This window comes from Gymnoscopelus braueri (genome assembly GCF_963280865.1).
Source record: "Gymnoscopelus braueri genome assembly, chromosome: 14".
NCBI lineage: Eukaryota > Metazoa > Chordata > Actinopteri > Myctophiformes > Myctophidae > Gymnoscopelus > Gymnoscopelus braueri.
The window spans coordinates 20,274,423-20,301,922 of NC_137619.1; the positions used below are offsets into that span (position 1 = coordinate 20,274,423).

The following is a 27,500-nucleotide window of genomic DNA, read 5'->3' on the forward strand; positions in this document are numbered from 1 at the left end:
TGATTCAATAAGGAAACTGGACTTTGTTCCATTTAGCAGAACTTTTCCTTCAGTTGGTATTGGCTTGCAAATGGACATTGATTTGAATGGACAGGGTAAAACGTTGTGGTACAGATGCAGATTTACATTACAGTGCACTGGAAAACCCCAGTGTTAGTTGAACTTTCAGTTTAAACTAATACATAATTGTACATTCGTTGTTGAACTGACACTGGGGTTTTTTCTGTGTTGGGCAGACGGAGGCACCAGTGAGATACAGTTAGATGGGGTTCTTTGCTGTTTTTAGAAGTTGTGCTACTGCAAAAGGCAAAACTTGCAGTGGTAAACATCATTACTTTTACGTTCAAGTCTCTACCTTTACATCACATTTCTTTCTACAGCTCAATCTCCATAATGTTTCTACTTTGCTACCCTAGAGATGTTCTGCTGTTATTGCACAGTTAAATCCTTAACTGTGCAATGTTATTTTTTATCATTTATTTGTATCTCCCCGAGTTAAATTAACACTGAGGCTTTGACCGTGTACGTGTCTTCTAGTCTCGTCTCTGTGCTAATCTGAATGCCTGAGGCTTTCAATTTAATTAATTCATAATGAACATAATAACATCAGGCGTTCGTTTGGGGGGTATACCCTCATACAGTATATCGTTGCCATCGGGTGGAAAACTGTCCAAAACTGTTATTTTTCAGGATTCCAATTAAAAAATAGCAAGAGTAGCAGATCTACAAGTTCTGCAATTTTTTATGCTTTTGTGTGGCACTAGTATGATCAAGTAGGGCATTCATTTACGAAACGAAACATAAAAGGTTAAAATATAGAGATAAGACCTGCCCGACATTGGCGATATATACCTGTGTATATAGGTCAATTTTTACACTTTAGCTGTGTAGAAAACATCAATTTGTTGAACTTTGAGGGAATTCTTGTCTCCGGCATGTTCCTGTTCAGGATGTCTGGTTTCTCACAAGAGATGTGTGATGTTCTCAGTGGTGCACAGTAACTAAGGATATTTACTTGAGTACTGTACTTAAGTAAAAACAATTGTCGAATCGGTACTTTGCTTATTAGGTATTTGTATTTTTGGATACTTTTCACTACATTTCAAAGACAAACATTGTACTTTTGACTCCACTATGTTTCTAGCAAGGGAAAAAGTACGCTATGAATTATCCACTTGAGCCCTATTTCAAATGTAGTGAAATAGCAGATCCACTGTACAAGCTTGTAGAGGTGCTATTATTTATATTTTGTCGAAAGAATAATCTGGAAAATCTTAAATTATTTTGGGAAAATATCTACATTTTAATACAGTAACGCATTGATATTAAAAAGGAACTTAACTTTGTAATTTGTAATTAAAAGCAAGTACTCCAAATGTGACTGAGCAACTTTCACTTGTACTTGAGTAATAGTTGAATAGGAGTATCATAGGCTACCTTGACTCAAGTACTGGGGTTGAGCACTTTGTCCACCACTGGTTGTTCTTGTGAAAAGCACGGCTCAGCGTCTCTGCTTACTTCTGCTCTGTGGCTCTCTTCTGGTTTCCTACCTGTCGTTTCCTTACTGTTCTTCTTCTTCTGTTTCCTCTCCTCTTCCTCCCCACGCCTTCCTCCCGTCTTCAGTAAAATCATCAAGGTGCGAATCATAGACGACGAGGAGTACGAGAAGAACAAGACCTTCTACCTGGAGATCGGAGAGCCTCGTCTGATCGAGACCAACGACACCAAAGGTCAGGGAGGGGGGGTCTCGCCCTGCGGACCCCCTGTGTGAACTCTGAGCTCTGAGTCTGACTCACCTCAGTGTGATGGTGCACGTGCAGCAAGACCCCCATCTACCGCCACCTACTGTGTGTGTGCGAGCGCGTCTGTGTGTGTTTGTGCACTTGTGTGCGTACACCTGTATCCATTGTGTTTTGACCATGCATGTTCATCACCTCCCTCTATTTGTCTCTTTGTGTATGTGTGCGTGCATGTCTGTGCATACATACATGCATCCTTGTGTGTGCATGTTTGTGTGTGTGCGTGTCTGTGTGCGTGTGTGTGTGTGTCATACAGGAAGACCATAACCATTAGGATCTTAGACCGGGAGGAGTACAATAAGCTGGCCTCCTTCTACGTCCTTCTACAGACCCCCCAATGGAGACGCAGCAGGGTGGGATGGACAGGTGTGACAGCCAATCAGCACTGAGAATGCACCCTATGCTGTAATGTCATTGGTTCCCAAGTCAACAGGCAGCCGGCCCTTGTAAAGTTTTATTGCTTGGATGAGTTTTTTTTCCCCTTTCCTTTTTGTTATGGCTGTACTCAGACCTCAGATAAAGTACAGTGTTCCTCTCGCTAACAGCAGTGTCAGTGAGTTATCTACGCCTTAAACATCTGAGTTTATCTAAGTTTGCTTTGAAACTCAAAACTCAATACAGTATGCCAATTTCTCTAATTACTGTAGTTCCACACTTTAAAGTCTCCTAATTCCCTCGGTTATCTCTCTATCAAGTGCCCTAATCCCCTCCTAGACTCTTTAATATCAAGACCTCCCTTAAGTGCTACTGTGTATCTGTATATCTCACAATGTCTAAAGTGCCCTAAACGGCTGTGTCATTCCCTAACCTGGCGGTATGTTTAATTTATAAGTGCCCAGCACCCACTAGACACACACAGACAGTCACATTTCCTTATCCCTTATTGGAACCCTTCCCTACGCACTTACCGTATGTATACATCATAGTCATACCACTCCGTTTGAATTGCCCCACCTGTTCCTCAGAGAACCCTGAAAGAACGTCCGTTTACAAGCCGTTCCATAGAGTTGTACTCCAAAGTAGTCAAAATTTCGGGCCATGTTCATGCAGTGCAGCTGTTCCTATGACAAGTCAATGCATGAACGTTACCAGCTACCAGCATGTTAAAAATAGAGGGAAGGTCATTTCACCCTTACCGGAAAAATTGCTTCAGCAATTTAAGGGTTTTTATGTGTGCTAAAGCACAGGGAATAAATCACTATCAGCTCTCTTTGGAGAATTGCCAAACTCCAATTCTGCCAAGGCAAGAGGGGGCCAAAACCTTCCTTTTTAGCCCCACGATCCATCCGTCCGTCCGTCCGTCCTTCCGTCCTTCCGTCCTTCATTCCGTCCGTCCGTCCTTCCGTTCGTCCCTCCGTCCGTCCATCCACCACTTTGGTCCCAAACAATATTTCTATAAAACCACTGGCGGATTGCCAGGGAATTCTTCATGAACCCCAGGGGATGGCTACTACTGATTTTGGTAACCCCATGGGCTTTCCTCTAGCACAACCTTTACAACTACATTTCTACTCACACAAAATCTAAAAATCAAATGGGTAGGGGTGACCTGATAGCTGAATGGTTAGGGTGCATACCATAGGCGCAGAATACCTTCAATAGCGTGGCCACAATTCAACTCGTATTTTGCCATTTGCTGTTTCTTTCCTCCGATCTTTGTCTGTTTCAAAGAAAATAAAAAAGGGTAGATTTGCCATGAAACCTGCTAAACCACCGAATCCAACGATTCTGGTAACCCAATGGCCTTTACTCTAGCGCCACCCATAGGCCACAGTTGCCACTTGCATGTACAGTATCTCAAAATCTGGGCAGATTGCCAAGACATTTGATGTTCTCAGCAAGGATTAACCCTACTGATTTTGGTGACCCCATGGCCGCCCCTACAGCCCCACCCCCCCGACCAAATTTACTTCCCCCCAGTGTTGGGTTTATTTCGCTTTTGTTTTTGTCGGCAGGCCTGTTGAGTTGGGGGCTCAGCTGAACACAGGAGCTCTTCTCTCCGCCTGTTTTACTCTCCGTCTGACTGTTTTCTTGCAAGCTTTGTATCCCCCCCTTCTTTTCTCCTCTGATCATTTTCAGAGGTCTGCAATAATTCTCAGTGAGAGTCACACCTCTCCTCGCCCCTTCTCTTCTTTGCTCCTCTTCTGTGTTCTCTCATCCTCGCCGCTCTCCATTTATTTACTCTCCTAATATGCTTGTGATGTGTGTCTGTGTGTCACATGTACTGTATATATGCTTGCTTGCATGACAATGTGTATCCACTATCCGTGTGTGTGTGTGTGTGTGTGTGTGTGTGTGTGTGTGTGTGTGTGTGTGTGTGTGTGTGTGTGTGTGTGTGTGTGCGTGTGCGCGTGCGTGTGTGCGTGCATGGTTACATGCATCCAGTATCTGTTTTCCACTGTTTGTCCATTATCTCATCATGGATGCTCATTGCCCAGTCAGGCTGCAGTGTCATATTTTCCTTTTGTCTTCTCCATCTACTATCAGACAAACAAACACACAACCACACATGCACACGCACGCACAGTTACGGTATCTCTATTTGTTACATACATTTTGTTGTCTCTTTAGCACCCACACATTCACGCACAGGAGTCTAGTTTGAGGGTGGTAATGTTAATATTTGTTGGCAGCAGAATTGATGTATTCACAAGTTTGACACAGCAGTGGAACTTGTACAGCTGGTGCTAACAGCCTAACAGTTTGGGCCTAATGAAAATGGACACGAACCCACAATAGCTTTTTATATTTGACTGTATATCACTGTTTTATTCTGTGAGCCCTGTCCACTCTATGGGACGTAATATCCTTTTGCAGTTTAAATAAGGCTGTCATTAGGCAAACGTGCAAGTTGTCAGTGGAATATTGCTGACACACGCACATCAGGAATGCCACATCCAACCACAACGGTTTTGGCCCACAATACTTGGGAATCTCTGCACTGACAGATTTAACTAGCACCTGGATGGAACTCGGACAAAACACTGCTCTGGCAACCCGATCTCCAGAGAACTAGTATACATTGCACGGATCCAGTGCACTTCATTCCGTGGATAGTCGCCTAGAAACCCCGAAATTCCGTGCATATGTACATCTCTCCCTTTGTGACAAAACCATTTCGGAGGCGCGCAGTCTCAAGGGAATTGTCGCCACGTAAGGGGCCACCGAGCGAGCTAAAGCGAGCGAGTTGCCGTCCCGAACGTTGCGACATTCCCTTGTGCCTACTCAGCGCCGTTTGAGTTATGTACCGATAGGCACAGAATCGTAAATTTTGTTGTGGGGACTGCTCTGCTTCCGGGTTTTTCCGGGTTGCGACTGGTTACGCCCACCGTGGGACTCGCCGTACATATGCACGCAATTTCGGGGTTTCTAGGCGACTATCCACGGAATGAAGTGCACTGGATCCGTGCAATGTATACTAGTTCTCTGGAGATCAGGCTGGCTCTGGTGACCTGCCTTATTTTGCACAGACCAGTGCAGATCTTATCTTGAATATGATGCTCTTAGAGTTCAACCACTTAAACCCTGTTTTATACTTTCTCATCTGGCGGTGCCACATAAAAAAAGCAGATCTGCAAGCTCTGAACTTTTGATTATTTTAGCTAAAATAGCTAAAACTTTTCAGAAATAAAAAAAAAGAGAGAGAGAAAATCTCTCTCTCTTTTTTTTTCTGAAAAGTTTAGAAAATCTTTGTTTTTGAAAACATGCCCAAAATAGAGATGCCAGATCTCTCTTACACAAATGCTACTACATTTAGACATGAGTAATACTCTCATACACACAATCAGACTGTTTGTTTGACAGAAACCCAGGACGTCTCTTGGTGTACTGGTAGTGATGTGTGCTTTAGCAGGACTCAGCAGTGTTTATGGTAATGAGGGGATCAAACAGAAGGCTGGATATCACATTAACACTGTCAGGAGATCAAACACACCGCTGGGACACACAGCATGCCCGCGCACACACTGACACACACACACGCACACGCACACACACACACACACACACACACACACACACACACACACACACACACACACACACACACACACACACACACACACACACACACACACACTGGCTCACATACACATATAGGAACATAAACCATTCGTAATACACACACACAGCCTTGAGACAAACACACAACTGTATACACACTGTCAGAGTAGCTTGATGAGGTGTTGTTGGTGGGATCAAAGACTCTAGAATGTACGCACACGAGCGCACACACACACACACACACACACACACACACACACACACACACACACAAATACACTGTTTTAATAACTGTATTTTATGGAAGTTCTGCGGTTTTTCCCCGGAGTGAAATGAGGCCAAATTAAATTAGCCCTCCCCAGACTTTAATTGTGTCTGTGTGTGAACTGCTTTTACACATAGCGGCTTTTATGTGCATATGAATTTGTGATATATGATGGTAAACAGAATTGCTTTGTAGCGCTTCGTTGTTCAGATCTTTCAGATTGGTATATTTTACTGCCTTGTGGTGTGCACTGTGCAAAAGGTTCAAATTTGACAACAAATTATCACATCTTACATTGTTGAACTATCTTCAGCTGACTTCCAGTCAGCTATCAGAGCAAACAATCCCTTTTTGACCTTTTTTGATTAATAGATTAATCTGTGGAAGTTGTAATGTACACGATAAAGATGATTAATTGCAGAAAATGCACACTACCCTGGTAAAAAAGAAATGGTTAGTCAGTAATTATGACAGCTATTTTAAGTCTGTGGATTTTATATATTTATTTTACCAAATGTGTGTTGCTGTGCAACATTAGCCAGTGTTCTGTCAGCTGTGTGGAATTATTTGCTAGTTGTCTCATTCTGTTAACATTTGTTAGCATCACAGTAAGAACAGCTCTTAGCAAGTGGTGTTGACACAAGAGAACGCCATTAATCCAAGTTGACATATGATGACTAATATCATGAAGGGCCAATTTAAAATGCAATTCTAACTGTTAGGGCCTGGTGATGAAGACTGTTGCAAGGTTTCGACGTTGCCCGGTTGTTCTTAGCCTTCACCTGCTGTCCCAGATTTAAATTAGTGTACAATGAAAACCCCCACAATGAAAACCATCATAAATTCTTTTAACCACTGACCTAAAAAAACACATTTCCAAACCTCTGTATCAGCCTATTATTTACAATGTACATAATGTACATTGCACATAATGTACTACATAAAGTTCAAGCTGTGAGTTGATATGCCCGACATCTGCGCAAATTGGCAAGTATGCCCGTATGCATGCCCGATGTCTGTGCATATCGCCGTTGTTCAGCTTCGGTTAGCATCAGTGCAAATTGTTAGGATGCATTTTATTTAGTGTGTGGCGTCAGACCAGAGCAAGACCAGTGAGAGAGATAGGTAGAGCTTGATCAGCGAGGGATGGGAGAGGGATGGGAGAGAGTGAGAGGGGGGAGAGAAGTAGAGAGAGAAAGAGCCTATTTCACCCACACAATGTTGGGTACCGAAACCTGAACACGCTGATTGACACACCTGAATGTGAACTGAAGGTGCTATGAGCTTGTAGATCTGCAATTTTTTTTGAAAAATCGTGAAAATGTGTGCAAATCTTTGAATATATATATTCTTTAAGCGAACATTTGTAACTCAAATCTTTTCTGGGGGTCCCTGGAACAAAATATTTTGAGATGGGGGTCGGAGGCCAAATACATATCATTTTTGGGGTCCTTGACATGAAAAAGTTTGAGCACCACTGACGTAGCAACATTTTTCAGAAAACAGTTTACGTTCCCGGATTGAATGGGTTAACCTAAATTTGTCAGCATACAGTGAGAGAGATGGAATCAAATAGTCTTTAGAATCTCCCTATTTGATCTCCCATCAGCACAGAGCTTCAAATATTTGCCCACGACTTCAGAGCGAGAGAGGAGAGGAAGCAGGTGTTTTTTGGGGGGCTGGTGCTTTGAGCATAGTTTTTTCCCGTGTCGGGATATAGATCCATAGAGATCATGAAGATCTATCTCTGTGTTAAACCAGCCCTGAATGTGACATTTACACTTCTTTTTCAAGTGTTGGATTTGCTGTATTCATGAGCCCGATAGGGAGGGAGGCAGGTGTCTTATCTTTTCCTCTGGAGTCCAAAGCAACAAAGATGTGAACCACTTTCAACCCGACATCGCTAAATTTTCAAAAGAAAATCCAAAGATCCCCCAAAAATGTCAACTGCAAGCTGATCTGAGCTTGTAGATCTGCTTATTTAGTTGCACAATGAAGCATACAATAGTTAAAACGTGAATCACCCTGGAGTGTTACAGGAATGGCATCATCTCGTAGGTAGGACACATAGGAGACATGCTGCTGTAACATGAAGGACACTTAGGAGACATGCTGTAACATCTAGGAAACATAGGAGACATGCTGCTGTAACATGAAGGACACTTAGGAGACATGCTGTAACATCTAGGAAACATAGGAGACATGCTGCTGTAACATGAAGGACACTTAGGAGACATGCTGTAACATCTAGGAAACATAGGAGACATGCTGCTGTAACATGGAGGACACATAGGAGACATGCTGTAACATCTAGGAAACATAGGAGTCATGCTGTAACATCAAGGAAACATAGGAGTCATGCTATAACATCAAGGAAACATAGGAGACATGCTGTAGCATCAAGGAAACATAGGAGACATGCTGTAGCATCAAGGAAACATAGGAGACATGCTGTAGCATCAAGGAAACATAGGAGACATGCTGTAGCATCAAGGAAACATAGGAGACATGCTGTAGCATCAACATCAAGGACAAGGACGCAGCTAAAAACAAAACAGGCCCTGCAGAGTCCCAACCCCATGTCCTAACACAGGCAGACACGTGTGTGTGTGTGTGTGTGTGTGTGTGTGCGCGCGCACACGTGTGTGTGTGTGTGTGTGCGTGCGCGTGCGTGCGTGCGTGCGTGTGTGTGCGCGCGCGCGTGTATGCGTGTGCATGCAGTGCGTGTGTACAAGTGCAGCATCAAGCATGCATTTACAGATACAGAACAATGTGAAACATACATGTGCAATACTCTATGCAAATAATGTACGTACATACAGCATGCAGTATGCTGCACATGATTATGCACAATCATATACGCACACATCACGTGTGGTTAGATGAACACACACATGCATGCCAGTATGTCTCTGTTTATGTGACAAATTTTGTGTGACAGCAGTGTCCTCTGTTCTGGTCCTCTGTACCCTGTCTTCATCTACGCTGTCGGTGGAAACCTTGTATGTCCAAAACCTTTCCTTTTTTATTCTTTGAAAAACATTTTAAAGTAGTGAATATAGCCGATCTACAAGCTCACAACGCGCCACATCTATTTTCAAGCTTTCGTGCGACACTCTTGTACGGTGAAGTAGGGCATTCATTTAAATTTAAAAAGTCTAAATATGGAGATACAAGGTTTGTGCCAGCAGCAACATTATGTTGCGTGTCTGACTGTTTGCGCAGTAAAATACTCAGTATTAATTTAACTCTGTGTGTACAGAGTTAATGCTGAGGATTTTGCTGTGTGTGAGTGTTATGAATTTGAACTTTAACTTTATTTGAACATTATCATTAAAATTATAATTGACATCAATTATTCTTGATGAAAAAGACTCTATTGAACATTTACGTGTGCCTGCGTGCATGTGTGTGTGCGTGTGCCTGCGTGTGCCTGTGTGTGCGTGTGTGTGTGCGCGCGCGTGTGTGTGTGTGTGAGAGTGAAGGATGACTCACTATAAGGTGTGGCCCAAGGTGGATATTTAATCTATTTACTCTGGCTAAGTAATTAGTGTGTAATTAAATGTAAATGATGAACAAGACCACTGAAACCTGTGGAATGAATAGTAAATAACACATTAGCGTGCGCGCGTACGTGCGTGCGTGCGTGTGTGTGTGTGTGCTGCTGTATACTGCAGATGAGTATGAGTGTGTAATGAATCAACACAGAGGACATTATTATCAACATTGAACAATGTTAATCAACTCTGGTACATGACAACAAGCTGTGTAGATTAATCTACTCATGTCATGTCGTTATCCAAGTAATGTGTTTACCATTGATGTTCCAGTTGATTGACAATTATTGGAAATTACTGTCACAGATATTAATGTCACTCATTTCATTCATAGTCATAATCATATTTTTATGCAGGCAATTATAATGCATGACACCGGGTTGTGCTGATGGGATGAACTGACTACAGATCATTTGCATTGCTCCACGCCCCATTTAAGACCATAAAAGGCAACCGGAAACCACCGTCAAAAAACGACGCGACTCTCCAAAAGGGACAGACCAGCTTATAACGCGGCTCGACGCACCACATGACAACTTGTAGATCAGTGGAAGCAAGTCCCTCATGCGATTAAACGTTTACGTTTATAAAGTAAATAGCCAACTCTCATGTCACGTGTTAGAAGTTTACAAAGCTTAATCCCACCACCAAATAATAGGCTAATAAAACAACAACGAAAGGATATTTAAGCTTTTTCTACTGAACATTGCTCACCTTTGCTGTGGTAAAAAGATGATGCTGAAATCCAGCAGGGCATCCTGGCACGCTATGCTATCGGATAGATTATGGACCAGAGCCTTAATGATTACTGAGGGGAAATTCGTCCTTTGGATTAATAGCCTATATCACTGTCCCACGTTGGAATGGGGAATGGATCTATTCTGGACACAGATTTCCTCATCAGATGTTAAGACTTATAGGCTCTTGTGTGTGGCGATCATGTGATCAATATACAGTAGCCCACGGTATTATAAATTAATACCGCGGAGGCGCGGACATTGGAGCCGCATCTGTGCCCAGCGACATTAAGGCATGATTGTCTATTTTCATCATTACGTGAAACTTTGGCTGAGTCGGCCGACACCGAGGGACCTAATAATTCAAGCTCTAAATGATAAATGATAAACTGATTGCCTAAAAATAAATAGAAATTGGTTAAATGTGTAACATGACTATATCATGTATAGGCTACAAGCAAATATATTGTTTGACATATTTTTTCTTTTTTTATATATATATGTGTGTTGACAAATGTTGGGCACATACATATTTTTATTTGAGGACGTAATTAATTTTGCATGAAGAATAAAGCATTTCTAAAGACATATGCAAGCTTTGATGTAAGTCAGCCTCGGAGCAGACGTGAGAAAGAACAGACCTCCCGCAAAATTAACCAGAAAGAGATGAATGAATCAGACTACTGGAAGTTGCGTAAATTCCTTTACGTTCAAAATATGGGCGTAAACAGCTTAGTGAATCGGGCCCTATGTCTCTCTAGAAACTCTTAGTTTCACTGTGTGTGTGTGTAAGGGTGCGAAAGTGAGAAAGTGACAGATCTTCACCTCCTCATCTTCTCTCCTCATCCCTAAACCTCCCCCCTTCCTCCTATAGAGCCAACCTCCTCTCCACTTGTGTAGAGCTTGACTCGACCCTTCCCGATAGCCTGACAGTCCTTCTCCTCTCCTCTCCTATGGAGCTATAGAGTAATCATGATGAGGCTCTCTACTCTCCTCTCCATCACAGCACAGCTCAGGCAGTAAAAAGTTCCCCAGCCCGCTCTGCTCCTGTTCAGTGGTTGCTGACAGACTGTGAGGAGCTGACCAGTCTGTTGGAGTCAGCAGCTGTCACCTCACATCTTCCACACACACACTGTTCACTGTGATAGAGAGGGAGGGGAGGATGTTAAGGCATTGGGTCTCAACCTTTTTTGAGTTCTTGTGGCATATTGGCAGTTCTGGCTTATTTCGAGCGATCCTCAAGGACCACCCCAGCCCACCTCCCCACAATATGCTTTGTTTGTTTTCTTTTTTCCCACTCTACGACTATTTGCCCCAAAACTTTCTTACATTTGATGCACTTGTAGGGCAGTATAACTCTTGTTATAAATGTTTATAATTATGCATAACAACTTATAACAAGGTTTATGAAGTATTATAACTTATTATATAATTTAAGTAAGATCATCGCTGGTTTCTGGCCATGACGCATTATAAACTCAGTGGAACAGCACATTATAACCGCCAGGTAGCACTTTACTTAAAGGTCGGGTCTGTAATGCATCATAATGCATTATAATGCACTTATAGGCTAATGCCTCAAAACACTCGTTACAAATGTTTATAATTATGCATAACAAGCTATATCAAAGACATTTTAAAACTACTGTAACTAAGTTAATTAATTGTAGTTATAATGTGCTGTTCCACTGAGCTCATGATGCATTATGACGAGCACTTATAATATGTTATAAACATTGCTATAAGTTGTCATACAATTATAACACACACACACACACACACACACACACACACACACAAGTGTTATAATGCCTTATAAGTGCATTATAATGCATTATTATATCCCGATTATAATCCCGACCTTTAAATAAAGTGTTACCCTTGAGGCCAGTGTCCACTTAAAGCGGTTCAGATGCATTCTGTGAGTCGACATGCAACCACGTCATTCAGTCTTTTAATCCACTGGCAGCGTGAGCTGCAGCATGTTTTTGCCACGCCACAATCTGTTGCTATTTTTGCCAGAGAGTCAGGTCTGGGTGAAGCATGGAATATTCTTTTTTTGCTTCTGAATGTTATATAAATCCTATATCTATTCAGAACAAATCATTTCCCTATGCCTATTTTCACATCTAAAGTGTTTATTCACTATAAATAAATACATGCATACTAATCAGTGTAGTTCTAGGCACTCAAGGATTAAATGCTATCGGATATATTCCCACTGAACAGACATTTCCCGGGAATTCTATTCCCAATTATTTTGTAATTAACTGGCCTAAATAAGAGAGAGAGAGAGAGAAAGGCATTTGCTAATACCTAATAATCTAGATTATAAAGTACAGAGATGGATGAGTCCTTGAGTATAGCTAGGAATTACAGTGACAAAATATTGTGTCATGGGCAGTGCTTTACGTGGAATAAAAGGGGCCAGTACTCTATAGGAGCATAATGTATACTGTAGCCGCGGGTTGAGGCAGACCTGGCTCTGAATCTGAAGATAGAGAACCAATACAAGCTTACCACTTTCATCCGACAGTACAGTAGCATTCCTATTTTGGGCATGTAATTATAGGCAAAACCTTTCAGAAATGTACTTTTCTTTTAAGAGTAGCCAATTCTGTCCTAATTTAATCATTATGCCAGTTAATTCCTCCCCACACTTGTTTATGTAGGGTTTGTTGATGTGGAACATAACGCACATGCTCTACGACATGCACACATGCTGTAAGTACGCACATGCCATGGACACATACATTATGCTTTCTCCAATTTGCTTATAATTGAAATATTCCAGATGTTCAGTATTATTTCAGAAGACTGCAACACTAACAAGTATATTATTAACAGGCTAACATGATGTTGTTCGCTACTAATTGAGTTCATTAAGTCACCATTAGACATGCGCGTGTGCGTGACCGCATTATCGGTAGAGCTGGTTTGCCCAAACGGTAACTGGGGAAGGGCAAACGCACGCACGCGCACGCGCACACACACACACACACACACACACACACACACACACACACACACACACACACACACACACACACACACACACACACACACACACACACTATCGCTCTCTCTCTCTCTCTCTCCATGGTAAAACCATGGTAAATTGCTGTCAATCAAAGGACAGGATTTAAAGGGCAGATTTTAATTTTGTGTTTTTATATAAAATATCCAGCCCAGAATCCAAACAGGTGATTATTCTTCTAAAATATCTCCATACATCCTTTGTTAAAGTGCCGTTCAGGTGAATAGTAAAACAACTGTTGATTGTCGATACTGTATTGATCTCTGCTAAGCTTACTCCTGTTCTAATTGAACGCTGCAAGCTTGTGCATCTGCTATTATACTGTAGATAGATTTCTTTATTTCTGTGTCATGCACCAAAGGTGCCCAGCCCACATGGGCTTACACAACATATAAATCATTGCATCATTGCATAGGCGTACAATATAAAACAAAATAAAAACTCGTTTTTCAAACATACATAACATTCTGTCTTTACACACGAAGCCTTACACACGAAATCTGCCAAAAAGAAAATACCTTTCTTGTACATCTGCTATTCTTGCTTACATCTGCTATTCTTGAAAATAAATCTTGTGAAAAAGTGTGAGAACTACTGATTTAGAAGGTATTTGTGGAATCGGCCTCAGGTCTTAATGGGTTAACCCATTGATACCTGGAACGCATCTGTGTCACTTTAGATTTCTTTAGGCTATTCAAAAATAGCAGATATACAAGCTCATAGCGCGGCACCGAGTGCCGCGCTATGAACTTGTAGATCTGCTATTTTTGAAAAATCGAGGAAAAAAAATTGGGTTTTTCTTTCAATTTTTTTTTTGGATTTAGAAGACCTTTCTAGAATCTTCTCAGGTCTTAAAGGGTTAAAGGGAATTCTCTCACTGGCCATCTTCCATGCAGTTATCCAATCCGTGGGTCAAACACATGTCACGGCCCTTCTGAGCCATTTAGGGGTCCACCTGGTTCCCTGCCGACCGCATCGCTAGTGTAAAATTTGTACAGTCTCAGAATTAAATTGGAACATTCAGAATTTTGCAGAGTTCTCTGCAGGTTTTCTGCAAGGTACAGGTGATGTGATGTACTATCCCATCACCACACTGCAAAATCCAGTGTTTTATGCTAGGGTCCACTTTAACAGTCTCAGGGTTCAGTTAACACTCTGAACTCTGCAGTGTTATTAACTGAGCGTCTCGCTCAGAAATTGATTTCCACAGCTGCCATACCTGAAAAGTGATTGGTGCCTTTCACTGATTGGTTTTAACATGGGGTTTCTGTTTTTCTTTTGTTTTTCTGTTTTTGTTTTCAGAAGAGATGAAAAAGGAGGAGTGGAAAGTGGAAAAGGAGGAAGAGGAGCCTTTGACAGGGAAGGACGAAGAGGAGCGACGCATCGCAGACATGGGACGGCCCATGTTGGGAGACCACGTCAAACTGGAAATCATCATAGAGGAGTCCTACGAATTCAAGGTAAGACTGAGAACATGTGCGTCAGTGCGTGGGTGCGTGCGGGCAGTTAACCGAAAATATATTGTAACTGACATTTGCAAGCAATAACCGACTTGATTTTCACTATCTAAATTCTTTTAACTGTTCATTAATAGTCATTGGGGCAAAAGTTTGAAATAATCGATTGATTTGAAGTCACATAACCCAGCCCTACTCCATATACCGTACTTTCCTGCTTCAACACAGACTCTTAACATCGGTGCAGATGTAATTACTATTGACATCATTGTGTGTGTGTGTGTGTGTGTGTGTGTGTGTGTGTGTGTGTGTGTGTGTGTGTGTGTGTGTGTGTGTGTGTGTGTGTGTGTGTGTGTGTGTGTGTGTGTGTGTGTGTGTCTGTGTCTGTGTGTCTGTGTGTGTGTGTGTGTGTGTGTGCGCGTGCGTGCGTGCGTGCATGCACTAATGCACTCACTCACTCCTACACACATACTTGAGACAGACAGACATTCAGACACCTGAGCAGAATGAGAGACGGGGCAATAACTTTCTACTTGACTTTCTTAAGTGGTGTGTGTGTGCGTGTGTGTGTGTGTGTGTGTGTGAGAGAGAGAGAGAAAGAGAGACTATAATTGAGTCCTATAGTTAGCTGAAGCGCTGTCCTGGGGGATTGAGGAATGTAATTCTACTGTACAACACGAAAAGAGACAGACAGGGAGAGAGAGAGAGGGAGTGAGAGAGGGAGTGAGAGATAGATAAAGGGTATTAAAAAGAGAGGGACATTGACACAGAGAGAGTTTGAGACAAGGTGAGAGATTCTTTTTTTTTAAAGGCTAAGAGACACTATGCTATATGTACACAGTAAAATCATCATTGTTAATTTATCCATTTTAAATGTGAGTGAGTACAAATGGGGTCCATTTGGTTACATTTCTACACTCAGTTAATTTAACACTGACGCTGAATTCACAGCAGCAGCGGTATTCCGCTTCCGCGTTCTGACAAAGCGGTGAGGTTCCATGCATTTTCTCTGGCATGGAGCGACCACTGCCTTCACCACTGCGGCAGGAGGCGGAGACAGCAAAAAACGGTGCGACTTGGCCTGTCACAAGTATTACATAATCTACTGATCACAATTATTAGAATTGTTTCCATTCATCTGTATAAAAACAGCTGGATGAAATGAACAGAAATGTCCTAATTATTTCCATCATTATTTCAACTTCGTTCATCCATGCTCTTCGAAGCACTTTCAACCCGGCGTCCCTAATTTGTAACCCATTTTTCACCCAGTGCCAATGCCTAAGCTTGTAATCCTGGGCGCTACTCTCCCTCTGCCAGCCTGGGGAGAGCCCCGAACTGAGCTCATGCTTCCTTCAACGCATGAGGAGTGAGCAGGCCCAAAACGTTTTTAAAATGTGGATAAATGTTCACACATTTTCCAAATTTGAGAAAATAACAACTCTAAGGTTGTACCCTGTAGACTGGATATTTTTTTGCAATTGTAAGTCATTTCTTTGTATATTTCAGTAATAGGGTTTGTAATTGAAGTTATTTCTCATATCTGCCCTGTGCAATTTTAGTTTACAAAGCCTAAAAGGAAAATAGAATTACACATACATTACTACATTACATTACTGTTTGGCTTGTAGGCTTTGAAGTTGCACAGGTGCAGTTATGACAAAGAACCGAAATATACAAAGAAATGACTGACATATTTAATAACTTCATTCTTTGCAAAAAATCATTAAAAGTGTAAATAGCCGATCTACAAGCTCACAACGCGTCGCATCGCGACGTGTTGTGAGCTTGTAGATCTGCAATTTACACTATTTTTTAAAATCTTTCAAAATATATGAACATTTTTCAACATTATGGCAATTATGTAATAATTGTGACAGGCCTAAAGCTGGTGCCACGCACCGACAGTATCAGATCCACATGCGCCACACGATGTGCAAACGAGGATAAATTAGGCATGGCTGTTTATGGCCAGAGAGAAAAGGGGGCAATAGAGATACAGAGAGAGTAATATCACATTATTGCCTCACCGCTCCATGGCCCACCGAGAGGATGCTTCATTTGCAAGTCAGAACAGCCCTTGTTTGTCCCCTGAGGTGGGTGGAGTTAGCCTAGATAGAGCCTTTAGCTGGAGGTGTAAATGCCTTTGCTCTACAGGTGCACATGATGAATTAGATTTCCATGAAAGATTTAGGTCCTTTTAGGACAGCCGTGTGTGTGTGTGTGTGTGTGTGTGTGTGTGTGTGTGTGTGTGTGTGTGTGCACGCATTAGTTTAAATATTTTAGGGCATTTGAGTTGAATATCATTTGGCTCCATAATAAACAAGAATGTTTAGAGGGCATGGTAATAAGCACTTATGTTACCTTTTGCACGCACCCCCCCCCCACACACACACACACACACACACACACACACACACACACACACACACACACACACACACACACACACACACACACACACACACACACACACACACACACACACACACACACTGGCTGTTTTTGCTCAGAGTTTAAATAAATGCAGGAGAGGAGAGTGGATGAGAGGAAGTGAGAGAAAAGAGGGCAAAAGAGATGCCAAGAGGAGAGGAAGAGATGGCATTTAGGAGGAGGGGAAGGAGGGCTGATGGGAGCTTAGTCACTAGAATGTCACCAGTTTGATCCCCTGTGACAGCCAGTGTCCAACCCCCTGCTGATGTATCCCAAGACACAGAAAGCCCCATCCACCATGCTGTAAGGGGTGATGGGTCCATTTTGGGTCAATTCTTTCACTCTCAGAGATACATGTAAATGAGTGAGGAGAAGAAAGAATGAGAGAGAGAGAGAGACAAAGAGAAAGAGTCTTCTTTCAGCTAAAGCTCATCAGGGGTCGCCACAGCCGGATCATCTGTTTGATCCGTTTCCATCTGTTTCTTCTGTTCACTGCATCTTCCTTGGTAACTCCAGCCACCTGCATGTCCTCTCTCACCGCATCCATGATTAGACTTCCTCTTTGGCCTTCCTCTTCTTGCAGCTCCATCTTCAGCATCCTTCTGCCAATATCCCTCCTCCGCACATGTCCAAACCGTCATAACCTCGCCTCTCTTGCTTTATCCCCAAACCTTCATCCCCAAACCGTCCAACCTGGGCTATCCCTTTATGTAGTCATTCCTGATCTTATCCCTCCATGTCCTTCCTAATAAGAATCGTAGCATCTTCAAATCTTGAAGATTCTATGTTTTTTTGTCCGTGCCACTGTTTCCAAGCCGTCGGCTACAGCTTAACTGGTCTCACTACCGTCTTCTGCACCTTATCATCATTCTTCTGGAATCCCATCTGGTCCAGAGGCCTCGTTGTTACTCAGTTTCCTTATGGCATCCCGGACCTCATTTTCAGTGGGAGGGTCTCCCAAATGCTCCATAATAGGACGCTGAGGAATGTGGTTGATGGTTTCCAGCTCAACTGTGGTGTTTCTATGCAGGAGCTGTTGGAAGTGTTCTCGCCATCTGGAACTTACACCCACATTGTCCTTCAGCAGGGTTTGTCCATCTTTGGAGTGGAGTTATTTTTTTGGCCTCAATAGCTGGGCCTGTACAGTACACAGCCTTGGTGGCATTGAAAAAAACCCTGGTGTCACCAAGCCTCTGGATTTCCCTCCACCATATTTTTTTCAGCTCTCGCACCCTACTCCAGTCTGGACAAGAGCCTTTGCCTTGGAGTGGGCCTGCCTTTTGGCCCTGCAGTTGATGTCATTCTGCCAAGTACAAAAGGCTTTCCTTTTGGCATCAATTAGATTTCGTCGTTCGTTTTCATCGAACCAGTCTTGGTGTTTCCTGGTCTTGTAGCCAATGGTGTCCCTGCTGGTCTCGAGTAATGTGGTCTTAAAAGCCTTCCAGTGTTCTTCCACACCCTCTGGATATTCTTCAGGGATCCTCTCAAACAGGGTGTTTTGAAGATGTTGCGCCCCGTTTGTGTCTCCCAGGCTGTCGATGTTTTTTTTTGTTGGGCGGAGCCGTTTCCTCTGTGTCCTCCTTTTCTGGCGTAGCTGGATGTTCATTGTGGAGTGGATGAGGCAGTGGTCTGTCCAGGAGTCATCCGTGCAGATCATGGCCCTGGTGATGTTGACATCTTTGTGATCCCTGGCCCTGAGTATCACATAATTACACCTTATACTCCATCTTATATACATAAATATACAAATATAAGACAAATATAAATGAATCGAAAGAAGGGAACAAAGCGGGGAGTGGGTATCGGAAGAGGTACGAAAAAGAGGTAAAACCGTAAAATACTCAGTTTTAATTGATCAATTTTTAACTCTGAGAGTCCCCAATGGACCCCCATTTGGATACATTTGTTAGTCTACACCCTTCCCAGAACAACTGTGACAGGGCCCACAGTACCAATGGGGGATTGGCAATGACACGCACCCTCTTCACAGCAGACATTTTGAAGAGTAAACACAGCTGAAGGTAATCACATTAATTGTGTTTCATTGAGGTGTTTCTGTGTGACGGCACGAGATGAAATGTACATGAGCGGCCCATGCCGACACAGAGGAACAGAGAAATGGAGAGAACACTAGGGAAATGGGAGAGAGAAAAAAGAGAAGAGAGTGAGGGAAAGAGAGACAGACATGAAGTGAAATCCAAAGTCTGTAATACAAATACACACGCATGCACGCACGCACATGCCCACGCGCACGCACGCACGCACACACACACACACACACACACACACACACACACACACACACACACACACACACACACACACACACACACACACACACACACACACACACACACACACACTCATGCATGTGCTTGGTTTCTAATGCCTTCAACCCTAGATTACACCATATGCCTTTTCGGTTCCTCTCTCTCTCTCTCTTCATGGTGTGTGTCAGAGTAACTTAGATTCAGTGTGTTCCCTTTGCTTACAGCTATGTGATCAGATGAGGGAGAGAGAGAGAGACCAAATTACATGCAGGGGAACCATAACGGCAGGCAATGGCACCATTGCCTCCCGTTATGATGCAATGCGTTGTGGGATGATGTCAGCTCAACGGCCCTTTGTTCCCCTCAGTTGGGTCATCGCCGCACATATGCACACTCAAACACACACAAACAAGTGTGTGAGAACACACAAGCATGCACATACAGACACACACACTGACTCCTGCATTGAACTCATTCCAGGTAACAGCGCAATGAATACCAGATAGAAAATAGGACGGCTGAGAGGGACGGGGAGAAGCAGAGAGAGAGACAATGGGGAGACGAATGGCAATAAGCCCACAGTAGCGCTGTAAAATTTCAAAACATGAACACATAATTAGATTTGGCTTATCCTCTGTGTGTGTGAGCGTGCGTGCGTCCATGTGTGTGTGCGCTCGCATTCATGTGTGCTGTAGATAGTGTTAGGCACATTTCCCATCCCAAAGCTCCACTCAGTTCCATTTAAATCAGAGTTTCCTTCTAAGCAGAGAGAGAGAGAAAGAGATCTGATTGACTCCAGGAGTGTGTGTGTGTGTGTGTGTGTGTGTGTGTGTGTGTGTGTGCGTGTGCGTGTGTGTGTGTTTGTGTGACTGTGTGTATAATTTTAATTGCTATGTTACATGTCAATCCTGCTCTCCACCCTCACTCTGCTGTCTATTCACTTTCCTTTCTGAAAAAAAAACATGCCTTCAAATAATCAGTAAAAACAAGCAGCTAAAGATGAGGAGGGGAGAGGAGAGGAGGAGAGGAGAGGAGATGAGGGGAGGCGAGGGGAGAGGAGCTAATAAAAGGAAAAGATGAGAAGATTAGAATGCTGAGCTAGAAGGAAGGATGAATGGTATTGATCATTACAGATAATTACAGAATCAAACATCCCACTGGGACCAGTGTTGTTAAAGCACACATGATCTCCCACATGCTGTGAGTAGGAAGACAAAGAAAAAAGGATTGAGTGACTTGAATACCGCGAATGGAGGGAAGAGGAGGAGAACGATGACGGTTAATGAGCCAGTCATAATACTGAAACATGCTGCTTCGACTGGTTCAATCCCGGTTTTGGAGTGTTTGTGTGTCTTCCCCCTTATTGTCAAAACGAAGTCATTTCTTTTCAACTTCAATTGCTTTCTATGGGAGTCTACCAGCTCACCATGTTCTCTTACCAACACCTGCTAGCAATGTTTTATGACCTGTCCCCTTTAATCAAAGTTACCTCTCACTCTCTCTCTCTCTCTCTCTCTCTCTCTCTCTCTCTCTCTCTCTCTCTCTCTCTCTCTCTCTCTCTCTCTCTCTCTCACAGAACACAGTGGATAAACTGATAAAGAAAACTAACCTTGCCCTGCTGGTGGGAACCAACAGCTGGAGAGACCAATTCATAGAGGCAATCACTGTCAGCGCAGGTAAGACAGAGAGAGAGAGGGAGAGAGTGTGCGTGTGCATGTGCGTGTGTGTGAGAGAGAGTTTGAAGTACTTTTTAATGGCGTGCCATCTACCGTGTCGTATCATGACTCTCTGTGCGTGAAATCAGGAATTGAGCTCAGGTGGTCTGTGTGTGTGTTTGATTTACTTTAATGGTTAAAGCATTCTGAAAAATTCTAAACTGAAGTTAACTGCTGTGGTTTAATGGTTTGAACACTGGGGTGTGTGCGTGTGTGTGCGTGTATTTGTGTGTTTAAAGTGAGTTGGTGACCACTGCACCGCATAACTACCATCCGTGGGTATACACTGAACTCAGACTGGAGTGCACTTCAATGCGTGCATGCGTGCATGTGTTCATGCATGTGTGCATGCACGCGTGCTTGCCTGCATGCGTGCGTGTGTGTGTGTGTGTGTGCGTGTGTGTGTGTGTGTGTGTGTGTGTGTGTGTGTGTGTGTGTGTGTGTGTTTGTGTGTGTGTACGTGTGTGTACGTGTGTGTACGTGCAAATGGTTTTAGTAACAGTAATCAGTCAGGATATTGGTTTATTTGTCAGTGGACTGGTCTGCCCTGATGGTTTGAATCGTTGTATACTGCGCAGATGGCTACAAGTGTGGGTGTTTATACATGCGACTGTGTGCGTGTGCGTGTGCGTGTGCGTGCGTGCGTGCGTGCGTGCGTGCGTGCGTGCGTGCGTGCGTGCGTGCGTGCGTGCGTGGGTGCGTGCGTGCGAGGAGGCATGCACCAGATATACAGAGAGGGTAATATATATCTATCTCTTTCTCTGCATCTCTGGTACATTCCTACTTCTACAGTATACTCACACACATTATCTCATATTATGATAGGAAAGGGAATGGGTGATGATGTTAAGAAGCAGCGGAGAGTGATGGAGAGGGACAGAGAGAGAGAGAGAGAGAGAGAGAGCGAGAGAGAGAAGTCATGCACTGTATTATGGAAGTTTTCCAGACTTTAAGCAGAGGGGCTGTATGAACGCAACATTCCGGCTCAGTAGGATCGGACATGCAACAGACTTTATGCTGGCAGGACCCTTGAGTTAGGTAGTGTTCGATTTGTCTCTGAAATGAAAACCTTGCATGTTATATTTAAGCGGGAGTAGCTAATGTGTGCGTCTACTACCCAGACCCCGGCCCTCACCTTATCAAACTCAGTATTTACCTTAATGTGTGAACGCATCTGAAACAGACATTCTCCTGTTGCAACGGCCAACACTGGACAATGTCCTGACCTGATTCCCTGGACATTTTCCAGTGTTCATATGAGAAAGTGGCTGTAGAGAAACAGTCAGATGTATAGAGTGTAATCTAGTGTTTAAGGCTTTACAAACCAAGCACACGAGTGGGAGAGAGAGAGAGAGAGAGAGAGAGAGAGAGAGAGAGAGAGAGAGAGAGAGAGAGAGAGAGAGAGAGAATGCTGATTAATATTTCATCCAGATGCCATTCCTGTCGTATCCCAAGATCCTCCTTGTTCTCTGATGATCTCAGGGTCCAAAGAGAGTATTGGAGCTGAGCTGCAGTAATGATCTGTGGTGATGATAATAACGAGATGATGAAACCCAGTGAGAACGTTGGGGGTAGCAACTAATGCTAATAAAGAGGGGGGAGGGGGGCAGGGAGAGAGAACGGCAATGACTGAAAGTGAATGAGAGGGGAGAAAGTGCTATGGGTGGGCAGAGAGGCAAAGAGAGAGTCAGAGACAGGAAGCTGGCAAGGAAGGAAGCAAATAAGACTTGAGATGAGAAGGATGAAGAAAGGATGGGGCAGGGAGGGAGAGAAAGAACGAGAGAAGAACGAGAAAGGCAGAGAGGAGGAATTCCTCGGCCACACTACAGCATCTTCTCTTCATTGGTATCAATAAGGTCGCCATCTGGTGATTATCTGATGTAACTGCAGTTCTGCTCTAACTGAATATACCGACCCGTATACCCCTTTTCCACCGGCATCGAACCAGTTCTGTTCTTTTCCCCCCGCCTAATTTAGAACCAGTTCCTAGAGTGTTTCTACTGTGTTTCTACTGAGTATAACTGGTTCTGAAATACCTTTTCTTGCCCTGGACTGAGAACCACAGTGGGCTTGTCAATATTCTACATGTTGGAAGATGCTTGCAGATGCGATATGAACAATGGTGAAAGCAAGTGAAAGATCATCATAAAAAAACTGTGCAGTGGTCTATTTAGGTTGATTGTTAAAGCTGTGTCGCACCATGTAAGATTCATCTAGTTCCACTGGCGTAAACTCCACACTAACCAAAATATATTACATAAGTTTTCACTTTCTGTTGTTGTTGTCACATTACATGAACAGAATGTAAACATCAATCTGGGACAACGTTGTTGCCTGCCGTTACTGCAAATTAGGGCAGCAACTCATCATCATTCAAGTTATCCAAACGACGCGTGTGTGTGTCTAAAACGCACATATTAGCCTCACTTCCACTTTAGATATCCTGCACATACTGTATATCCACATATATCCATCCATTCCACAATGGATTGACAGCCTAAATATCTTAGGTGCTAGAAAGCACCTAAGTTACAAGAATCCTGAATGGAACCGATGCTACAATCCAATATTTTTGGGTGGAGAAAAGGGCATCAGTGGTTCTCAAAGTGGGGTCCAGCGACACTTAGGGTCATTGTCCAGGTCTGTAACTCAGAGTTATGGGGGTCTTTGAAATTAAAAAGTTTGAGAAGTGGTCATGTCAATTTGAGATTCTGTTCCTAGAGCTACAGTATAACATCTCTATGTCGTCTAAATCGTCCATGCATCCGGCTAGCTTGCCAGTACTTAGTTTCTGCCCCAGCATCTTTATTTGGTTTCAAATGTTTTTATTTGTGCAAATGACATTATACTATATCTCTGCTGTCCAGCAGCAACCTGCTAACTCCAAAACGCTCATTTATCAGGAAATGAAAAAACAAAATGTAAACTTTTCAGGAAATGAAGAAAACCGTATATTTTCAAAACAAAGCAATACTGCCTCATCAAAGTTGGTATAGTGACTTTATATATTGTCAGATACTTGCATGTGTCATTATATTATCACCACTTTACCCAAATCCAGCTCAAATGGAATTAGGAGTTTTGTCCGAACAGAAATCCAGCTCAAATGGAGTTAGGAGTCCGAACAGCTGACAATAGCTCCAATCGTGTGGAGGGAGAGATTCCATATGGGTCTAAATTCCAAATGGATCTCCAAGCTCACAACGCATCACAACGTGTGAATGAATGCCCTGATGCTTCATGACACTTATTATATAGGCCTACAATAATAAACAGGACTTTAAATATTACAATAACTTCTGCAAAGAGGGCTTCACAGAGTTGGAGTTTCAGTAGAACTAGCGCGACAGAAATGCTATGAACTCCTTTCTTGTCACAATGCTCTCCTCATTAAACACTTCATAGATTTTAGAAATAGAATTACTTGTTTTCATAACATTAGCGTCAGTGCTAAGTTTGATAAACAAGTACACTGCATAGTTTTAACAGACTATACGGGGGGAAAAATGGCGTTGTTACTGATTGTGCTGCTCCTATGTCACTCACTCACTGCGCAGTGCGCTGTGCTCTGAGCTGTAGAACAGCAGCAGGAGAGGAGAGGGGGGGAGTTGCGTGGTGTTGACGGACAGTTTGAGGATCCAATGGAGTTGGATCCTCAACAGTAGCTGGTTGGTCCTGGACACTGACGATATATTATATAGTCAAAAATAGGCTTTCATGGCCTCCATGAACTTACAGCCCTGACGTCCACACAGTTACTGTAGGAGTGGGACTCCCTTGTGATCGATGTCCGTGTGTTGGCTCGCTCAGCACCAGTTTGCTGCCTGGGAGGTCCCAGTGTCTATGGCAGTGACCGACAAAGTTCTCCTGGCTGCTATCCTCTCACTCACCCTTAATAATCCCCCATACAGATGCGTGTTGGTAGCATGCTTGTTCTGGTTGATGTATGCACGCAGTATTCTGGTGCCACGCCCTAACCATTCGGCTCTCCGGTCACACCCTTAGTAACGTTGCATGCTGGATTTGAACCCATGTCAATGTGGGTATCCCTGTAGCGCTCTGAGTCAGCTGAGTGTCCGCAAACGACTTCATTTTGGTTTGTCTATCTGTCGTGTGTGTGTGTGTGTGTGTGTGTGTGTGTGTGTGTGTGTGTGTGTGTGTGTGTGTGTGTGTGTGTGTGTGTGTGTGTGTGTGTGTGTGTGTGTGTGTGTGTGTGTGTGTGCGTGCGTGCGTGCGTGCGTGCGTGCGTGCGTGCGTGCGTGCGTGCGTGCGTGCGTGCGTGCGTGCGTGCGTGCGTGCGTGCGTGCGTGCGTGCGTGCGTGCGTGCGTGCGTGCGTGCGTGCGTGCGTGCGTGCGTGCGTGCGTGCGTGCGTGCGTGCGTGCGTGCGTGCGTGCGTGCGTGCGTGCGTGCGTGCGTGCGTGCGTGCGTGCGTGCGTGCGTGCGTGCGTGCGTGCGTGCGTGCGTGCGTGCGTGCGTGCGTGCGTGCGTGCGTGCGTGCGTGCGTGCGTGCGTGCGTGCGTGCGTGCGTTGTTTGCCCGCCTGTCAGCCAGTCTTTGTTAGTTAGTTGACCCCCTTAATGAAAAGACCTGTACTCCATGAGCTTATCTGGGATTAGCCTGCCTTGGCTGACAGAGCGTGTGTGTGTGTGTGTGTGTGTGTGTGTGTATGTCAGAGGCAAGTGAGAGTTTCATTGTGTGATGGCTGCACTCATGTATTGGACTGCCATTAAATTGAAATGAAGTTTAGGATTCAGATAATCCAGAGGTCAGCGTGGTTCAGGATTATTAAGGACATAAACACCAGCTTGTACCTGTCACACACACACACGAATGCTGATAGTTATATGACCTATTTTAATAAGCCTGCAACCTATGAGACTCCAAAACCATGCACAGAGTTACACACTGACACACAATATTTGTACAAGTACACACCCACAATCAAACAAACAGCTACACACTCAGACGCACGCACACACGCACGCAGCGCACGCACGCACGCACGCACGCACGCACACACACACACACACACACACACACACACACACACACACACACACACACAGTGTTGTGAGCTTGACAGACTCAGACAGGTTTAGCAGCTCATCTGTTTGATCAGGACAAACCTTCATCCCAATATAGGGAGATCAAAGTGCACATCGATTGGGTTCTTGTATTCGTTTTTATTGAAGTTAAGGTTAGGAATAAGTTTAGGGTTTGGCATAGTTTTACTGAGGTTACGTTTAGGAATATGGTTAGGTTTATGCATAGCTTTACTGAGGTTACCGTACGTTTAGGAATATGGTTAGATTTACGCATAGTTTTACCTAGGTTACGTTTAGGAATACCTGGTGGCGACTGTTCTGAGAGTCGCCAGATTTGACCGCAGGGGCAAGCGTGTTTTGGGGCGAGTGTTCTTGTATTCATTCATCTGGACCAGCTGTTGTCAAGGGGGCAATAGATTAGTGGAGAATATCCCCACAGTGTGTACATTTCTTTACTCGAAAATGTTCCAACATATCATGGTTGAGGTGTGTCATACTGTAATGTCGTCGCTCAACAGAAATGGCGTATGAAGGGTTAGGGTTAAGGAAATGAACCTTGCTGGGCACTGTTAGCTTTATTTTATAACTTTGAATATGTGTCAGGGACTAACTGGAAGTAACGATAGTACACAGTAAAATCCTCAGTGTTAATGTATCCATTTGTAACTCGCGAGAGAGTGCAAATGTAGCTTGCAGTTAAATTAACACTGAGGATTTTCCTGTGTAGATGTCAGTCTTATCCAGAGGGGCAGTGAGTCAGTAGATATAGGGCTTGTCCCAGCAACCTGACCTAACCCTCTAGCAACCACTCTGTCCTCCAAATGTTTGTCCCTCCATTTGATTCACACAGCGTTACCCAGGAGTTTGCAAGTAGTTGAGGGCTAAGCCATCACGTAACTTTATCACTTCCTCTAATTCTGTCTTATCTTGTCCCTTGGCAATGATGTGCCAGTCTCATTGATTCAAGTGCAGAATGTCATTGCACTGTTTTCCCCAGGGGTGTTCACCTCCCTGCCCGTGTAAATGTTGTTGTTATGGTAGCAGAGGAGGAGGCCTGACAGGTAGCGGAGATTCTCATATAACACCAGCTCATCTGGGACCCGCTCTCATTCACCTCTTCTCATGTTTAATTTTCACTGTCTCGACTCTGCTCTTTGCCTTCAGTTCACTCTCCCTCGTTTCC

The 27,500-nt window shown here is 43.6% G+C and overlaps 1 protein-coding gene across 2 annotated transcripts in view; it reads left to right on the forward strand.

The window, feature by feature from the left end:
* The window catches only part of slc8a1b (solute carrier family 8 member 1b), a 177,148-nt gene that overhangs the window by 120,895 nt on the left and 28,753 nt on the right, over nucleotides 1–27,500 (forward strand). The window contains exons 5-7 of one of the 2 annotated variants that reach the window (XM_080450261.1): nucleotides 2,056–2,165; nucleotides 14,700–14,857; nucleotides 21,134–21,233. In XM_080450261.1, the coding sequence (XP_080306387.1) occupies nucleotides 2,056–2,165; nucleotides 14,700–14,857; nucleotides 21,134–21,233 (368 nt within the window). Of the gene's footprint in view, nucleotides 1–2,055; nucleotides 2,246–14,699; nucleotides 14,858–21,133; nucleotides 21,234–27,500 lie in introns of those variants that run through there. The other variant, XM_080450262.1, reaches the window with a different exon arrangement.